This window comes from Delphinapterus leucas, chromosome 5 (genome assembly GCF_059928025.1).
Source record: "Delphinapterus leucas isolate spDelLeu-1000000601 "Yukka" chromosome 5, BTC_Dleu_Yukka2, whole genome shotgun sequence".
Lineage (NCBI taxonomy): Eukaryota > Metazoa > Chordata > Mammalia > Artiodactyla > Monodontidae > Delphinapterus > Delphinapterus leucas.
Window position 1 is genome coordinate 2,436,616 of NC_143133.1, and position 19,386 is coordinate 2,456,001.

Here is a 19,386-nt window from a genome sequence, read left to right on the forward strand (position 1 = left end):
GAATATTGAACCATGCTTGCATTCCTGAGATAAGCCTAACTTGTGCTTATCTTTTTATACACTAATGGGTTTGGTTTGCTAATATTTTTGTAAAATTTTTGAATCTGTCTTTATGAGTAAAACTGTCTTATAGTGTTCCCTTCTCTCATTGTTTTTGTCTGGTTTTGATATCAAGTTTATTCTAACCTCATAAAGTTATAAAATCAATGGTGGCATTTTTCTCCCCCTTTTCCTCCTCTTATTCCTCACTTTCTTCCTTTTTGGTGTATTGAATCTCTTATTTAAAAGCCCTATTAGGGATGAGATCTATTTTGTCTGTTATTAACATAGCTACACAGGCTTTCTCTGAGTCAGCATTTTCTGTCCTTTTCTTTAAACTTTTCCATTTCTCCATGTTCTAGGATTGTTACTATGAGTGGCAGGTAGTTGGATGTTTTTCCTGATCCAATTTGACATTCTGAGATTCAAGAGTAACACTGTAATAAATTGGCAAATTTAGTCCATTTATATTTATTGGGATTACTGGCATGTGTAGTTTTGGTTCCATGAGGTTACTGTGCACTTTCTGTAAGTCTGTTTTTTCCTAGACTCTCTCCTCCTTTCCTGCCTTTGTTTGTGTTTTGTTTTCAAGGCTGTTGTTGGTTTTCCTGCTTTCTTCATCACCTCCTTTATTGGCTTGGAAGTTTTGCCACGCACCTTGTTTCTGTCTTTTTAAGGTTTTCACTCTTGATGACTGCCTGGCTCTTAGATATTTATTGAATAAACAAACATATTCCTTAATTTTCTGTCTCGAGTTGGATGTCCTTTCCTACATACTCACCCTTTTCTTCCTTGAGCAGGACACCCAGTCTTGGCTTCTTTCTCGAGAAGGTGATTCACTGTGACCAGGAGCCCTTCTTCAGCCCCCACACGTTATTCCAGAGTCACCGCTCTGTGTTTGTCCAGTGTTGTGTTGGAAATGGAATTTTGTTGATTTTAAAATTGATTTGATTTGGGGCTTAGAATTCTTCCTGATATGGAGAGTTTTGTAGCAACCAGATCTCACAAGCTGTGCTTGTTACTCAGCTGTTGTCCCTCAGCCCCAAGCCCGCCTTCTGTGATGGGCTCTGGGAAGGGGGTCTGTGCCCTCTTCCCCTTGCCAGCTGGGTCCCCACCTGGCTCTGCTCCCAGCGGCCAGGTGAGAGGAGGAGGGTCCTCCTGCCGCTGCCGCTGAGTCCAGTTTGCGGTTTCCCCGCCTTGTCCGGGGCCTTGTCACCCCCCCAGACACCAGCCGTTGCCTGTACCCCCTCTGAGGTCCGAGGTCCGGGTCCCACCTGCCCCTCATCTGGCTGCAGAGTTAAAATAAGTCCTCCTCTTCCCATACTGTCCCAGCCCCGGGGGTGCAGCCGCTTCCCGTCCTGGCATCTTGGAGTCTCTTTCTGCCCTTTCAGTTCTCTGACTCCTGGTTAGTAGTTCTTTGTGGGAAATTCTCTGTGGACCAGTTGCTGTGGTTTTGCTTTCTGACTGATATGACGGGAGAAGTAAGTATGTCAGCGGGAAATCCTACCCCTCGGCTTCTCTTGGGCAGCCTTCAGACGGTCTGGCCTCTGTTGTAAGCTAAATGGCATCCTTGGTTAATTTGTTCAGTAAGTGTTTACTGAGCACCTGCTGTGTGCCAGGCACTGTTGAGGGGGGACACAGCCCTTGCCCCACTAGGGCTTCTGGTCTAGTGTTTATACCCTTAAGTTAGGAGTTTCTGGTTCTGACTGTGCTGCAACGAGATCTGGGTCTGGACCCTGCTGGCCGTGTGGGCCCGAGCAGGCCCTTCACTGGCTGCCGGGCTCTCATCTGTAGGTTGAGGAGGCTGGACTGGCTGGTCCAGGTCACTGCTTGTGCTAAAATGAGACCTCTCCCTGGGCGGTGGGCAGGCGGGCAGGCGTCAGCGGCCCAGTTCTGCCCTCACTCCATCTGCTGGCTGTTTCTCGTCTCGAAGGCTTCCCGCAGGGGCCCCCTGCCCTCCTGTTCTGAGTTGACCATCCAGAGCAGGGTACCGGAGCGCGAGGGGCTCACGCTGAGGTCCATGCCGGCAGCTGGCCCTCGTACGGGGCGCTTGCGGGCAGAGAGGCGGAGCTGGGGCAGCCCTCAGCCCCTCGCCTTCCCAAGCAGTTAAGATGAGTTGTTTGCGATTTAAGAAGTGGAGTTGACTTTGAAGAAAGCGGATTTGTGGCCATTTTTGCCTAATCGCTACTGTTTAGTTCTGTCTGGGGAGAGTGAGTGATGTAGTGCCAGCAGGGGGCGCCAGATCAGCGGGAATTTTCCAGCAGTTTATTGATGCACAGCCGTCTGCATACACCGGGGTGGGGGGCAGGGACTCTCGCTGAGGAGCAGCCGGAGAAGAGCTGAAGCTTCTCCCTGTTGGTGAAATGTCACCACAGGGTCGATTCACACCTCTGTAGGCGTTATTCCTCCTCTGAGGCCCCAGTCCCGCAACGCGCCCGTGCACGGCCACGTGTAGACGGCTGCTTTCCTTCCAGCCGCGTGGACCCCCTGTCCCCAGTGATGGGCTCCCTGTTACTGGGCGCCCAGGCCCCCACGCAGTTTTGCTCTGGTGCGTTCTCTGAGCAGATGCCACCCGGCCAGGCAGGTGGTCCCAGAAGGGAGCACACACAGAGCAAAGGCCCCTGCTGCTCCCAGGGCTTCCAGGCAGCTGGGGAGATGGTGCAGGGGGGTGGTGCTGGGGATCTGTGGTTCCAGTTCCTGCTGAGAGTGGAAGCCTCGGGACCCCCCCCCCCCCACAGCAAGGGGCTGAAGCGGGCTCTTGAAGGGGGCTCTTGAAGGGGCACACCGTGCGGCAAGGAGGGGCCCTGGGGCAGGGGTGAGGGTTTCGAGAGAGATCGCTGGGCTCCAGGTACATTTTACACATAGACTCAGCTTTGGGCATATTTTTTGAAAAAGATATTTCTTAGACAAATCTTTCTCGAGAATATGTCAAATTTAGTAACTTGCTAACAAGGCCCCGCAGTGAGCAGAGGGTGCTGCTCGCGGGGGGTGGGGTGGGGGCGGAGAAGGGGGACTTGGACACAGATGTGGGGAAGGGTGTGGGTCTTGACAAGGCCTGAGTGGGCTTGCCAGTGGTCACAGAGCAGCCCTGTGGGGCGGGGCCTGGGGCGCCTGTCCCCGGGAGTGGAGGCACAACTGGAACCACAGGCTCACCCAGCTCGGGGCAGGGGTGGGGTTCTCGGAGGCCAGGCTCCGAGCCACACTCGCTCTGTAAACAGGCTTTTCCTCAGCTTTCGAGCGGCAGTGTGACCGTCCCCCGGGCCCATTTGGGGACAGGCAGGTCGTCTGTGCAACTTGATTTCTTAGAGGCATCCCGGCCGAGCCCTAGCCCAGGTGCAGCTTCACCTCTGCACGGCTCCGTGGCCATTGTCCCTTTCAGAGTGACGCTCTCGAGCCCGTGGGGGTCTGGCTGTGGCCAGGCACCCTCACTGCCTTCTTCCCTCCAGTGGCCCCCGCCTGCCCTTAGCCCCAGCTCCATGGCAGCCCCGTGGGGCGTCTGTGTTGCCCTCTGTGCTCCCAGCACCCTCTGTGTCACCCTTGTTTTCCGCCACCGGCCTGGGGACTGCGGGTGGGCAGGCTGGCGGCACATCACCGCCTGGTGTGGACACGCGGAGACAGAGGATGCGTTTGCTGGGACAGTGTGCACACGGCTTCTCTCTTGGGCTCTTGCTGGAATGCTAGGGTTTGCTGAACACATGTGGTGACGTGATACTACGCCCGGGGAGCCCTTTGCTGGTGGTGACGACGCATCTGAGATGGAGCCTTGGCTTGTCTCTGTGTCTTCTCTCCCTGAGTCAGCTCCTTTCTCCCTGTGTCTACCGCTCTCTGTGTCTCTGTGTCTCCCTCCCTCCCTCTCTTTCCCTGTTAGTTCTTCTGGATCTTTCTCTCCCTCCGCTTGCTCTGCAGGGGGTGGTGTCTGCGAGGTTGGCTGTGCAGAAGCTTAGCCCAGAGAGCTTTATAAGGGAGTGCTGCAAGGTTTTGTCTTTCTGCAAGATGCCCGGGTCCCTATGCAGGTGGGGAGCAGAGAATGCCTGAGGCCTCGCAGTCTTTAGAAACCCCCGTAGCTTCCTTTATGCCTGAAGCCGGTCATTTAGGATTCTGAGTACCCAGGAAGTCAAAGATTTTCAGCTGTGATGCTTTTTATTTTTAAAATGTGATGACATTTGCTGGAACCACATTTGGGGAGATGTCTGGCATAATGACAGTGAATTAATTCTGGTCGTTTCCCAGAGAAAGAATAAGATGTTTTAATGGCTGGTTATTTCATGCATTTGGGTTGGTTTGGTCTTCAGACACCAGCTGAATGTCTAGAGATTCTTTAATTTCCTAAAATGCTTCTAAAATTATGTGAAAGCACGAGCTTGCTGAAAACCAGCCTTTATATTACTAATGATTTCCTCCGCCCACTTGTGCGTTCCCAGACATGCGCACATGTTTTTCCGTTGCCCTTGGACGAGGAGTTTGAGGCTGGGGTTGTCCTCTGGACACATAGTTGGAAGTGGCACAGCAAACACTCGGGGGCCCTGGGATGACTCTTTTTTTCAACTTTGCGTTTTTGGTTGTGGTGACTCGTTCGTAATGTGAGGTTGACCTGGACGACCTTGAGGCCTCCTCTCCTCCGGTCTCTCCAGGCGGTGTGTCAGGCAGAACTAGTGTCTCCTTCCAAGAGGGTAATGACGTCTTTTTCTTGTTTTAGGGCTCAAAGTTTGGGCGGGGCATTGGACTCCTGCCACCGGCTCAGCGTACCTCTGCCCGGAGATCTTTCGGGAGGTCCAGGAGGCTGAGCATCACCCGCTCCCTCGATGATCTTGAGGTAACTTCATTTTAGGGTTTCTTCTTTCATTCTCCAGGTTTTAAAAAATGATACATCTGAATCTCCCTTGAATCCCACCCATTTTCTACCACCTCTCCCTCTCCTGTAAACTCAGTCTTCAAGTGGGGCTTCTATGCACACCCAGCCCCTCCCCTGCCCCACCCGCTCCTGCCGCATCCGGACCCTCTTCCTCTGCTCCTTGGTCTACAAAGCATCACGGTGTGTCCCGTCCTCTCTTACGTGCCAGATGCCGTAATAGACACAAGAACCCTCTGGGGGCCTATCATTGCCTGTTACCAAATCAAACTTGGGTCCGTTTGCCCAACGCACAGAAAAGCTAATCTACTGACACTGGGTTGTGGGGAAGGAAAGTACAGGTACCAGACAAGGAGAACGGGTAGCTCATGCTCAAAAGACCCAAACTCCCCAATGGATTTCAGGGAAGGGCTTTTAAAGACAGTGTGAGATGGGGGGTCATGGGGTATGTGGTCGGCTTGTGCACAGTTCTCTGACTGGTTGGTGGTGAGGTAACTGGGTGATGTTTCAGGAAGCTCAGCCATCAACCTTCCAGCCGGTTGGGGGTCTACATGCTGGTGGGCAGCCTGCATAACTTCTTCCACCTGGTGGGGGTTTTCGTATCTGCAAAACAGCTCAAGGACACAGCTCAGATGTTATCTAGAGCCCTCGAGGAGGAGCTAGAGGTCCTTGACACTGTTCAGTGGCTAAACTGTTATTGTTTTGTCTTGCTCGACTGTTTTCTTTTGATTCTGCATTTTCTCACTTCTCTGGTTACATTTGCAGTTTGAAATTTGGGGAGGGCCTAGGAGGCTAAAGCTTTGCTACAAACAAGAGGTAGGGGGAGGTACTGGGGGATATGTCCCCAGGAGGCCCCCCAGGGACCTGCTCTGTTTCATACCCACTTTATTTTTTTTATTATTTAAAAAATATTTATTAATTAATTTATTTATTTTTGGCTGCGTTGGGTCTTCGTTGCTGCGCGTGGGCTTTCTCTAGTTGCGGCAAGCGGGGGCTGCTCTTCGTTATGGTGCGCGGGCTTCTCTTTGTGGTGGCTTCTCTTGTTGCGGAGCATGGGCTCTAGGTGTGTGGACTTCAGTAGTTGTGGCATGTGGGCTCAGTAGCTGTGGCTTTTGGGCTCTAGAGCGCAGGCTCAGTAGTTGTGGTGCACGGGCTTAGTTGCTCCACAGCATGTGGGATCTTCCCGGACCAAGGCCCAGATCTGTGTCCCCTGCATTGGCAGGTGGATTCTTAACCACTGTGCCACCAGGGAAGCCCCATACCCCCTTTAAAGATATTATATTGATCCACACATATTGAGAGTATCCTCTTGTGTGGTTCTCTTCTTTGATCTGTAATCCTTAAAAAATTAATAGACTTTACTCTCAGAGCAGTTTGGGGTTTACAGAAAAGCTAAGCAGGAAGTACAGAGAGTTCCCATGTGCCACTGTGCTGGGTACATGATTAGTTTAGGTTGCATGGAGGCCACTCCTTGTGCTGTACATTCTAAAGGTTTGGACAGATGGATTGAGGTCACACAGCCACCATCACAGTGTCACACAGAACATCTCAGTGCCCTAAAATCCTAGGTGCCCGCCTGGTTGTCCCTCCCGGCTCACCCTGGACCTTGGCAGCCGTGGTCCTTTCACTGGTTCATTTTGTGTGTTTTAAAATTTTATACACCGATGTAATCATACTGCATGTCTTATTCTGCCACTTTTATAACGTATTATACTTTCAAGCTTTACCTTGTAGTTTTAGTTTATTTTACTTGTTAAGTAGCATTCCATTATGAATATGTCACACAGTTTTATCCGTTCTGCTGTTCCGGCCACGCGATAAAAGGTTGGGAACAGACCCCTCAGGGCGGAGCTGCAGCGGACAGTGCCATGCAGGTGCCCGTGTGCACAGCCGGGGCTGTGAGAGCGTGTTCTGGGGAGTCAGTTGCTGTGACAGTCTCATCCGAGCCTCACCCAGGCTCTGGCCGGCAGCAGGACCAGGGGCCTTGCTACCCTGCTCACCGACACTTGGTACTGTCAAACTGAAATTTTCCCTGTTTCAATAAAATGCCAACTCATTTTAATTTGCATCTCACTGATTGTGAGTGAGACTGAGCATTGCATCACGGGCTCTTTGGCTGTTCAGGTTTTCTCTTTTATTTATTTATTTATTTATTTTTGCGGTACGCGGGCCTCTCACTGTTGTGGCCTCTCCTGCCGCGGAGCACAGGCTCTGGACGCGCAGGCTCAGCGGCCATGGCTCAGGGGCCCAGCCGCTCCACGGCATGTGGGATCTTCCCGGACCGGGGCACGAACCCGCGCCCCCTGCATCGGCAGGCGGACTCCCAACCACTGCGCCACCAGGGAAGCCCAGGTTTTCTCATTTTTGAATTAGTAGCCTATTCATGTCCTTCTTGTAGTTTTTAAATTTTTATTTTATTTATTTTATTATTTTTAAAATAGATTTTGTAGTAGTTCTTTACATTTTGGGGATACAAATCCTTTGTCAGATAAAGGTTTTGAAAATATCTTCTTTGTGGCTTTTTTCTGCCTTTGTCTAGGGTGTCAGTAGATATATATTTTAATTGTAGTAAAATAGAGCATAAAATTTACCATTTTTAAGTGTCCAGTTTGGAGCAATAAGTACATTCACATCATTTTGCAAAAATCACCCGTCAACTCCGGAAGGCTCCTACCTCCTACAGCTGAAACTCGGTGCCCATCACTCACTCCCTCCCCTCCCCTCCCTCAGCCCCTGGCACCCACTGTCCTGCTTTCTGCCTTCAGGAATTTGACTTTTGTGTCTGGCTTTTTTCACTTAGTAGAGTATCTTTGCAGTTCACCCATGTTGTAGCAGGTGTCAGAATTTTTTTCCTTTTAAAGGCTGAATAATATTCCACTGTATGGATGGACCACATTGTATTTATCCGTCTGTCTGATGATGGACACTTGGGTAGCTCCCACCTCTTGGCTAATTGGCTAATGCTGCTGTGAGCATGAGTTTGCAAATACCTGAGTTCAGTAATGTTTTAAAAATTAACCATAAATTCTTACAAACTCAATAACAATTTTCTGGAATAAATTGACTTCGGGTTTTTTTTGCTTAAAACAGTAAGTTCATTTGTGTTCTGTTGCTAAGCTGGACCCTTTGGCTGTTAGAGCTGGAAAGGGCCTTGAGGTCACCTCATTATCCACATGAGAAGGGGGCTGATTCCAGAGGGTTTCTCTTTGGCTGTTAGAGCTGGAGAGGGCCTTGAGATCACCTCATTATCCACATGAGAAGGGAGCTGATTCCAGAGGGTTTCCCTTTGGCTGTTAGAGCTAGAAAGGGCCTTGAGGTCACCTCATTATCCACATGAGAAGGGGGCTGATTCCAGAGGGTTTCTCTTTGGCTGTTAGAGCTAGAAAGGGCCTTGAGGTCACCTCATTATCCACATGAGAAGGGAGCTGATTCCAGAGGGTTTCCCTTTGGCTGTTAGAGCTGGAGAGGGCCTTGAGGTCACCTCATTATCCACATGAGAAGGGGGCTGATTCCAGAGGGTTTCCCTTTGGCTGTTAGAGCTAGAAAGGGCCTTGAGATCACCTCATTATCCACATGAGAAGGGGGCTGATTCCAGAGGGTTTCCCTTTGGCTGTTAGAGCTAGAGAGGGCCTTGAGGTCACCTCATTATCCACATGAGAAGGGGGCTGATTCCAGAGGGTTTCTCTTTGGCTGTTAGAGCTAGAAAGGGCCTTGAGATCACCTCATTATCCACATGAGAAGGGCGCTGATTCCAGAGGGTTTCTCTTTGGCTGTTAGAGCTGGAAAGGGCCTTGAGGTCACCTCATTATCCACATGAGAAGGGGGCTGATTCCAGAGGGTTTCCCTTTGGCTGTTAGAGCTAGAAAGGGCCTTGAGGTCACCTCATTATCCACATGAGAAGGGGGCTGATTCCAGAGGGTTTCCCTTTGGCTGTTAGAGCTAGAAAGGGCCTTGAGGTCACCTCATTATCCACATGAGAAGGGGGCTGATTCCAGAGGGTTTCTCTTTGGCTGTTAGAGCTAGAAAGGGCCTTGAGGTCACCTCATTATCCACATGAGAAGGGGGCTGACTCCAGAGGGTTTCTCTTTGGCTGTTAGAGCTGGAAAGGGCCTTGAGGTCACCTCATTATCCACATGAGAAGGGGGCTGATTCCAGAGGGTTTCCCTTTGGCTGTTAGAGCTAGAAAGGGCCTTGAGGTCACCTCATTATCCACATGAGAAGGGGGCTGATTCCAGAGGGTTTCTCTTTGGCTGTTAGAGCTAGAAAGGGCCTTGAGATCACCTCATTATCCACAAGAGAAGGGCGCTGATTCCAGAGGGTTTCTCTTTGGCTGTTAGAGCTGGAAAGGGCCTTGAGATCACCTCATTATCCACATGAGAAGGGGGCTGATTCCAGAGGGTTTCTCTTTGGCTGTTAGAGCTGGAGAGGGCCTTGAGATCACCTCATTATCCACATGAGAAGGGAGCTGATTCCAGAGGGTTTCCCTTTGGCTGTTAGAGCTAGAAAGGGCCTTGAGGTCACCTCATTATCCACATGAGAAGGGCGCTGATTCCAGAGGGTTTCCCTTTGGCTGTTAGAGCTGGAAAGGGCCTTGAGGTCACCTCATTATCCACATGAGAAGGGGGCTGATTCCAGAGGGATTCTCTTTGGCTGTTAGAGCTAGAAAGGGCCTTGAGATCACCTCATTATCCACATGAGAAGGGAGCTGATTCCAGAGGGTTTCTCTTTGACTGTTAGAGCTGGAAAGGGCCTTGAGGTCACCTCATTATCCACATGAGAAGGGAGCTGATTCCAGAGGGTTTCCCTTTGGCTGTTAGAGCTAGAAAGGGCCTTGAGGTCACCTCATTATCCACATGAGAAGGGGGCTGATTCCAGAGGGTTTCTCTTTGGCTGTTAGAGCTAGAAAGGGCCTTGAGATCACCTCATTATCCACATGAGAAGGGCGCTGATTCCAGAGGGTTTCTCTTTGGCTGTTAGAGCTGGAAAGGGCCTTGAGATCACCTCATTATCCACATGAGAAGGGGGCTGATTCCAGAGGGTTTCTCTTTGGCTGTTAGAGCTGGAGAGGGCCTTGAGATCACCTCATTATCCACATGAGAAGGGAGCTGATTCCAGAGGGTTTCCCTTTGGCTGTTAGAGCTAGAAAGGGCCTTGAGGTCACCTCATTATCCACATGAGAAGGGGGCTGATTCCAGAGGGTTTCTCTTTGGCTGTTAGAGCTAGAAAGGGCCTTGAGGTCACCTCATTATCCACATGAGAAGGGGGCTGATTCCAGAGGGTTTCCCTTTGGCTGTTAGAGCTGGAGAGGGCCTTGAGATCACCTCATTATCCACATGAGAAGGGGGCTGATTCCAGAGGGTTTCTCTTTGGCTGTTAGAGCTAGAAAGGGCCTTGAGGTCACCTCATTATCCACATGAGAAGGGGGCTGATTCCAGAGGGTTTCTCTTTGGCTGTTAGAGCTAGAAAGGGCCTTGAGGTCACCTCATTATCCACATGAGAAGGGCGCTGATTCCAGAGGGTTTCTCTTTGGCTGTTAGAGCTGGAAAGGGCCTTGAGATCACCTCATTATCCACATGAGAAGGGGGCTGATTCCAGAGGGATTCTCTTTGGCTGTTAGAGCTAGAAAGGGCCTTGAGGTCACCTCATTATCCACATGAGAAGGGCGCTGATTCCAGAGGGTTTCTCTTTGGCTGTTAGAGCTGGAGAGGGCCTTGAGGTCACCTCATTATCCACATGAGAAGGGGGCTGATTCCAGAGGGTTTCTCTTTGGCTGTTAGAGCTGGAGAGGGCCTTGAGGTCACCTCATTATCCACATGAGAAGGGGGCTGATTCCAGAGGGTTTCTCTTTGGCTGTTAGAGCTAGAAAGGGCCTTGAGGTCACCTCATTATCCACATGAGAAGGGGGCTGATTCCAGAGGGATTCTCTTTGGCTGTTAGAGCTAGAAAGGGCCTTGAGGTCACCTCATTATCCACATGAGAAGGGGGCTGATTCCAGAGGGTTTCTCTTTGGCTGTTAGAGCTAGAAAGGGCCTTGAGATCACCTCATTATCCACATGAGAAGGGGGCTGATTCCAGAGGGTTTCTCTTTGGCTGTTAGAGCTAGAAAGGGCCTTGAGGTCACCTCATTATCCACATGAGAAGGGCGCTGATTCCAGAGGGTTTCTCTTTGGCTGTTAGAGCTAGAAAGGGCCTTGAGGTCACCTCATTATCCACATGAGAAGGGGGCTGATTCCAGAGGGTTTCTCTTTGGCTGTTAGAGCTAGAAAGGGCCTTGAGATCACCTCATTATCCACATGAGAAGGGGGCTGATTCCAGAGGGTTTCTCTTTGGCTGTTAGAGCTGGAGAGGGCCTTGAGATCACCTCATTATCCACATGAGAAGGGGGCTGATTCCAGAGGGTTTCTCTTTGGCTGTTAGAGCTGGAGAGGGCCTTGAGGTCACCTCATTATCCACATGAGAAGGGGGCTGATTCCAGAGGGTTTCTCTTTGGCTGTTAGAGCTAGAAAGGGCCTTGAGGTCACCTCATTATCCACATGAGAAGGGGGCTGATTCCAGAGGGTTTCCCTTTGGCTGTTAGAGCTAGAGAGGGCCTTGAGGTCACCTCATTATCCACATGAGAAGGGAGCTGATTCCAGAGGGTTTCCCTTTGGCTGTTAGAGCTAGAAAGGGCCTTGAGGTCACCTCATTATCCACATGAGAAGGGGGCTGATTCCAGAGGGTTTCCCTTTGGCTGTTAGAGCTAGAAAGGGCCTTGAGATCACCTCATTATCCACATGAGAAGGGAGCTGATTCCAGAGGGTTTCCCTTTGGCTGTTAGAGCTAGAAAGGGCCTTGAGGTCACCTCATTATCCACATGAGAAGGGGGCTGATTCCAGAGGGTTTCTCTTTGGCTCTTAGAGCTAGAAAGGGCCTTGAGATCACCTCATTATCCACATGAGAAGGGCGCTGATTCCAGAGGGTTTCTCTTTGGCTGTTAGAGCTGGAAAGGGCCTTGAGATCACCTCATTATCCACATGAGAAGGGGGCTGATTCCAGAGGGTTTCTCTTTGGCTGTTAGAGCTGGAGAGGGCCTTGAGGTCACCTCATTATCCACATGAGAAGGGGGCTGATTCCAGAGGGTTTCCCTTTGGCTGTTAGAGCTAGAAAGGGCCTTGAGGTCACCTCATTATCCACATGAGAAGGGGGCTGATTCCAGAGGGTTTCTCTTTGGCTGTTAGAGCTAGAAAGGGCCTTGAGGTCACCTCATTATCCACATGAGAAGGGGGCTGATTCCAGAGGGTTTCCCTTTGGCTGTTAGAGCTGGAGAGGGCCTTGAGGTCACCTCATTATCCACATGAGAAGGGGGCTGATTCCAGAGGGTTTCTCTTTGGCTGTTAGAGCTAGAAAGGGCCTTGAGGTCACCTCATTATCCACATGAGAAGGGGGCTGATTCCAGAGGGTTTCTCTTTGGCTGTTAGAGCTAGAAAGGGCCTTGAGGTCACCTCATTATCCACATGAGAAGGGCGCTGATTCCAGAGCGTTTCTCTTTGGCTGTTAGAGCTGGAAAGGGCCTTGAGATCACCTCATTATCCACATGAGAAGGGGGCTGATTCCAGAGGGATTCTCTTTGGCTGTTAGAGCTAGAAAGGGCCTTGAGGTCACCTCATTATCCACATGAGAAGGGCGCTGATTCCAGAGGGTTTCTCTTTGGCTGTTAGAGCTGGAGAGGGCCTTGAGGTCACCTCATTATCCACATGAGAAGGGGGCTGATTCCAGAGGGTTTCTCTTTGGCTGTTAGAGCTGGAGAGGGCCTTGAGGTCACCTCATTATCCACATGAGAAGGGGGCTGATTCCAGAGGGTTTCTCTTTGGCTGTTAGAGCTAGAAAGGGCCTTGAGGTCACCTCATTATCCACATGAGAAGGGGGCTGATTCCAGAGGGATTCTCTTTGGCTGTTAGAGCTAGAAAGGGCCTTGAGGTCACCTCATTATCCACATGAGAAGGGAGCTGATTCCAGAGGGTTTCCCTTTGGCTGTTAGAGCTAGAAAGGGCCTTGAGGTCACCTCATTATCCACATGAGAAGGGAGCTGATTCCAGAGGGTTTCTCTTTGGCTGTTAGAGCTAGAAAGGGCCTTGAGGTCACCTCATTATCCACATGAGAAGGGGGCTGATTCCAGAGGGTTTCCCTTTGGCTGTTAGAGCTAGAGAGGGCCTTGAGGTCACCTCATTATCCACATGAGAAGGGAGCTGATTCCAGAGGGTTTCCCTTTGGCTGTTAGAGCTAGAAAGGGCCTTGAGGTCACCTCATTATCCACATGAGAAGGGGGCTGATTCCAGAGGGTTTCCCTTTGGCTGTTAGAGCTAGAAAGGGCCTTGAGATCACCTCATTATCCACATGAGAAGGGAGCTGATTCCAGAGGGTTTCCCTTTGGCTGTTAGAGCTAGAAAGGGCCTTGAGGTCACCTCATTATCCACATGAGAAGGGGGCTGATTCCAGAGGGTTTCTCTTTGGCTGTTAGAGCTAGAAAGGGCCTTGAGATCACCTCATTATCCACATGAGAAGGGCGCTGATTCCAGAGGGTTTCTCTTTGGCTGTTAGAGCTGGAAAGGGCCTTGAGATCACCTCATTATCCACATGAGAAGGGGGCTGATTCCAGAGGGTTTCTCTTTGGCTGTTAGAGCTGGAGAGGGCCTTGAGGTCACCTCATTATCCACATGAGAAGGGGGCTGATTCCAGAGGGTTTCCCTTTGGCTGTTAGAGCTAGAAAGGGCCTTGAGGTCACCTCATTATCCACATGAGAAGGGGGCTGATTCCAGAGGGTTTCTCTTTGGCTGTTAGAGCTAGAAAGGGCCTTGAGGTCACCTCATTATCCACATGAGAAGGGGGCTGATTCCAGAGGGTTTCCCTTTGGCTGTTAGAGCTGGAGAGGGCCTTGAGATCACCTCATTATCCACATGAGAAGGGGGCTGATTCCAGAGGGTTTCTCTTTGGCTGTTAGAGCTAGAAAGGGCCTTGAGGTCACCTCATTATCCACATGAGAAGGGGGCTGATTCCAGAGGGTTTCTCTTTGGCTGTTAGAGCTAGAAAGGGCCTTGAGGTCACCTCATTATCCACATGAGAAGGGCGCTGATTCCAGAGGGTTTCTCTTTGGCTGTTAGAGCTGGAAAGGGCCTTGAGATCACCTCATTATCCACATGAGAAGGGGGCTGATTCCAGAGGGATTCTCTTTGGCTGTTAGAGCTAGAAAGGGCCTTGAGGTCACCTCATTATCCACATGAGAAGGGCGCTGATTCCAGAGGGTTTCTCTTTGGCTGTTAGAGCTGGAGAGGGCCTTGAGGTCACCTCATTATCCACATGAGAAGGGGGCTGATTCCAGAGGGTTTCTCTTTGGCTGTTAGAGCTGGAGAGGGCCTTGAGGTCACCTCATTATCCACATGAGAAGGGGGCTGATTCCAGAGGGTTTCTCTTTGGCTGTTAGAGCTAGAAAGGGCCTTGAGGTCACCTCATTATCCACATGAGAAGGGGGCTGATTCCAGAGGGATTCTCTTTGGCTGTTAGAGCTAGAAAGGGCCTTGAGGTCACCTCATTATCCACATGAGAAGGGGGCTGATTCCAGAGGGTTTCTCTTTGGCTGTTAGAGCTAGAAAGGGCCTTGAGATCACCTCATTATCCACATGAGAAGGGGGCTGATTCCAGAGGGTTTCTCTTTGGCTGTTAGAGCTAGAAAGGGCCTTGAGGTCACCTCATTATCCACATGAGAAGGGCGCTGATTCCAGAGGGTTTCTCTTTGGCTGTTAGAGCTAGAAAGGGCCTTGAGGTCACCTCATTATCCACATGAGAAGGGGGCTGATTCCAGAGGGTTTCTCTTTGGCTGTTAGAGCTAGAAAGGGCCTTGAGGTCACCTCATTATCCACATGAGAAGGGGGCTGATTCCAGAGGGTTTCTCTTTGGCTGTTAGAGCTAGAAAGGGCCTTGAGGTCACCTCATTATCCACATGAGAAGGGGGCTGATTCCAGAGGGTTTCTCTTTGGCTGTTAGAGCTAGAAAGGGCCTTGAGGTCACCTCATTATCCACATGAGAAGGGGGCTGATTCCAGAGGGTTTCTCTTTGGCTGTTAGAGCTAGAAAGGGCCTTGAGATCACCTCATTATCCACATGAGAAGGGGGCTGATTCCAGAGGGTTTTCAGAGAGTCCTGGGTGGGTGTTTTTGTTTTTTCTTGCAGTACGCGGGCCTCTCACTGCTGTGGCCTCTCCCGTTGAGGAGCACGGGCTCCAGACGCGCAGGCTCAGCGGCCATGGCTCATGGGCCCAGCCGCTCCACGGCATGTGGGATCTTCCCGGACCGGGGCACGAACCCGTGTCCCCTGCATCGGCTGGCGGACTCTCAACCACTGCGCCACCAGGGAAGCCCCCTGGGTGGGTTTTGGGGCGGCGGGGCACATGGTACTGGGAGGTGGGAGCGGGAGCGGCCGTGGGGCAGCCCCCGGGGGCCCTGAGGCCGGAACTGGCCCCTGCTCAGGGCCTTGGGGGTCCGGGGTGCCAAGAAGGGGGGTCCCCGCCAAGCCTGCATTCTCCCTCTGGGAGTTTGGCCAGGTGTCGTCTCTGCATCGTCCTGGGAGAAGGGTCTCTGCAGGGGCCTGAGCCCCCGGGGACCCTGAGCCAGCACGTGTGGCTTGGTGGTGGCTCGAGGTCTGCTTCCGGACAAGCGCTCCAGGCCCTGCGGTCACCGCTTACTTCTCGTCACGGCAGACACCAGGGGCCTTCTGTTACCTGCGTGGCTGATTGAGAGCAGGCCGGACCTCCCCTCCCCTTTCCCTCTGAGTGTCCCCATTTCACAGATGAGAAGCCACGTGCAGGCACAGTGTTCTTTAGACCACGGACTGCAGGGCACACGATCTTTCTATCACCTGTGAACCTCTTTTGTCTAAATAGTATGTTAGAGACATGGGACTCAATCTTTGCGACCTTTTTGCCTGAAGATTTCAAAATGTAGAAGCACAAATAACTTTAACACTCGCCTTTGGGAGGCCTGTTGAACTCCCTGTCTGTCTGTTCTTCCCTCTGTTCCACACTCTTCGGCAGGTGTGCTAGGCGGCCTCTGGGCCATCCCCGTTCCTGGGCCTCACACCCTTGTTTGGCCCCCTCCCCAGAGGCACCAGCTTTCACATCTTGCCTTTAATTGTCCCTGCCGGGGCCTCTGCATGCGGCTGCCACCAGCCTGACTCCTCTGCACGAGGCCAGTTCCGAGTCCATTTCCTGGGCCCTCGGGACACCGTGTCTTAGGCTGAGCCCCTGGAGCAGACTCAGACGGAGGGCCCTCTAAACGCTGGGCAAGGAGGACCCAGGAAGGACCACACAGGACAGGGCGAAAAAGTGGTGAATGTATCAGTCAATCCAAATGAGTGGTGACTGTAAAACAAGAGGAATTGTGTTTTGTTTGGTTTGAAAGTACATGAAATTAAATTACAGCACGGCAGGATGAGCACTGGCAGAGGGGAATGGAGGTCAGCTGTTTCTGGGAGCTTATCTCCACTAGGAAGAGGACAAAGGTGTGATGAAAATTTGAGTTTTATAAGGTAAGGATGCATGTTGTAATCTCCAGGGTAACCTAAGACAATAAAATAATAAGTAAATTTTAAATTAATAGAAGGAAGAAATGGAATAATAAAAAATGTTGAATTTGAAAGAAGGTGAGACAGGAGGAAAGGAGAGACAAAGGGCGGAGAGCAGGAAGGACAAGTAGGCAGCCTCCGTGAGGGGGTTCAGTCCAGCTGTGCTGGTAGTTACAATAACAGTAAAGGGGTCAAATATCCCAGTTAGAAAGGAGAGACTGTCAGGGCAGCACTGAAAGTCTGGTTACGCTGTTTGCTAGGGACACATCAAACGCGAATGGAGGAACGGAAGAGGAGACAATGTGCAGTACTACTCAGAAGGCTGGTAGCGGGGCTGCACTGATCGCAAAGTGGCCTCCCAGGCAGAGCGCCCCACGGGTAGACAGGAGCCTTCGTCATAGTGAGGCAGCAGGGAGCTGCAGTTATAAACTTTGTCTGCATTCAGTTCCACAGTCTCAACATGTCTACAGCAGAAACTGACAGAAGTAGGAACAGAGCTGGACTAACCTGTACTCACAGCAGGAGATTTTTTAACTCCTTCCTCAGTAACTGGCAGACTGAGCAGGAGAAGTTCAGTAAGAGGTAAAGGATCTGAGCAGCTTGACCTGCTGGACTCATGTGTGCGGCACCCAGTAAATTCATCCTTTCCTCCTCGTGGAACATGTAGGGAAGCTGACCATGTGCTGGGCCATAAAGCAAGTCTCAACAGGTATGGACGTCTCTTCACCCAGAGTCTGTCCTTGGCCACAGGCAGGTGTAGCAGAAACCAGTGGCAAAGAGGAGATACCGCACTCACATCCAGAGTGAGAGGCTGAGTGATCTAGAGTTCAAAGAATCACTGGGGAAATTAGAATATATTCTGAATGATAAAGAAAATACATCTAAGCCTGTGGGATGTAGCTAAAAGTGAGCTCAGAGGAATATTTGTAGCTTTACGAGCGAATGTTAGACATGAAGGAAAGTAGGAAGTCACCTCAAGAGGTTAGAAAAAGAACTGTAAAACAGACACAAAGGACGTAGAAGCTGGACAGTGATGAAGGTCACAGCAGAAATTAACGAAACAAACCTATCAAAACAATCAGTAAAGAGGCATTACTTCCTAACTCATTTTATGAGGCCTCGAAAACCTTGGCACCAAAACTGAGACACCTTAGAGGAAAGGAGGGTTATGGGGCAGCTCGCTGCCGAGAGAGGTGGGAGGTCCTAAACTACATGATGTCTCCTGGGTCCAGCTGTTCATGTTTGTTCCAAGGACAGTGCTTTTCTAACATTTGAAAATCAGTCAGTGTAATTCACCACATTAACCAAGTAGAAAGGTCATATATCATCTTAACAGAAGCAGGAAAGGCACTTGGTAAATTCAATATCTGTTCATGGCTAAACACCTTAACACGGTCGGGGTTAAGGGGAGCGCCCTAACCTGATAAGGACATGGAGAAGCCTACTGCATGTGTCAGACTTAAGCTTCCCTTTGAGATCGAGCGAGGAAAGATGTCTGCTGTTACCATGTCCATTTAAATGTTTACTGCAAGTCCTAGTCAGTGTACTAAGAAAGTAGAACAATGGAAGTTAAAAAACGGGGCTTCCCTGGTGGCGCAGTGGTTGAGAGTCCGCCTGCCGATGCAGGGGACACGGGTTCGTGCCCCGGTCCGGGAAGATCCCACATGCCGCGGAGCAGCGGGGCCCGTGAGCCATGGTCGCTGCGGCTGCGTGTCCGGAGCCTGTGCTCCGCAACGGGAGAGGCCACAGCAGTGAGAGGCCCGCATACCACAAACAAACAAACAAACAAAAATGTGCAAAGGAAAATTCTCCCATGATGTGATCGTAACATGGAAAAATGCAAAAGAATCTATGGATTCTTAAAATTAATGACTACGTTTAGCAAGGTTGCTGGATATATGGTCACTATACAAAAATCAGTTGTGGACACAGTTTGAAAATGACATGTAGGTTCAATGTAATTTTAACCAAAATCCCAACAGCTGTTTTGTGGAACTTAAGATGATTCTAAAAATTTTGTGGAAATGCAAAGGGCCAAGTGTAGCCAAGATATTCTTGAAGAAGAATAAGGTAGGAAGACTTCCTCTATGAGCTGCTGAAACTTATTATAAAGTTAGAGAAACGTAAAACTGTGGAAGTGGCGGCACACAGATAGATGGATAGACAGATAGACAGCGGAGTAGGAGAGAGAGCAAGAAACAGACCCAGCACCTGTGGACGTCAGGCCGTGTGTGCAGAGCAGGGGTGAGTGTGGTCTTTTCAGTGGTGCTGGGGTAAGTAGGGGTCTACGTGGAAAAAGAGAGTGAAAGAGAACCTGATTCTCCCTCACGCCGTGCAAACGCAGTTAATCCAGCTGTGCCGCAGATCTCCCTGGGAAGGGCAAAACGCGAGTTAGTAGGGGTTAAAGTAGATGCACATGTCCGTGGTGTTGGGGAGGGAAAGACTTTTTAAGCTGAACACAAAAAGCACTAACCATAAAGACCAAGGCTGACTCTGACTCAGCGAATACTCGGAACCTATGTTCATGCAAGCGCACCTTCCCTCGAGGGCAAGGACGGGGCGGGGGGACACGAGTGCGGTGACCCACGGAGGCTCCTCACAACACCTACCAAAGCAAAGTGGGCAAGAGATTCAAACAGGCCTCTGATGAGAGATGATCCACAGTGGCAAATGCGGCCTTGGAAAGGCTTCCAACCACATTAGTCACTAGGGGGGGCAAGTTGCAGCCAGTGAGGTCCACATCCCAGGAGGTCTGGAGTGGAAGAGACTGGCGGACGGCGTGAATGTTGGTGCAGACGTGAAGCAGCCGGACTCTTGCCAAGCACGGGGGAGTGTTTGCTGTCACTAGGGACACTGAAGACATAGGTGTCCCGAGACTCAGCATCCCTCGTGTCTGAGACGGCACCG

The 19,386-nt window shown here is 50.8% G+C and overlaps 1 protein-coding gene across 9 annotated transcripts in view; it reads left to right on the forward strand.

Annotated features, from left to right (window-relative positions):
• The window catches only part of RGS12 (regulator of G protein signaling 12), a 98,623-nt gene that overhangs the window by 14,129 nt on the left and 65,108 nt on the right, over window positions 1-19,386 (forward strand). For all 9 annotated transcript variants that reach the window (XM_089911443.1, XM_089911447.1, XM_089911445.1 and 6 more), the window contains exon 3: window positions 4,736-4,852. In XM_089911443.1, coding sequence (XP_089767569.1) covers window positions 4,736-4,852 — 117 coding nt within the window. The remainder of the gene's footprint in view (window positions 1-4,735; window positions 4,853-19,386) is intronic.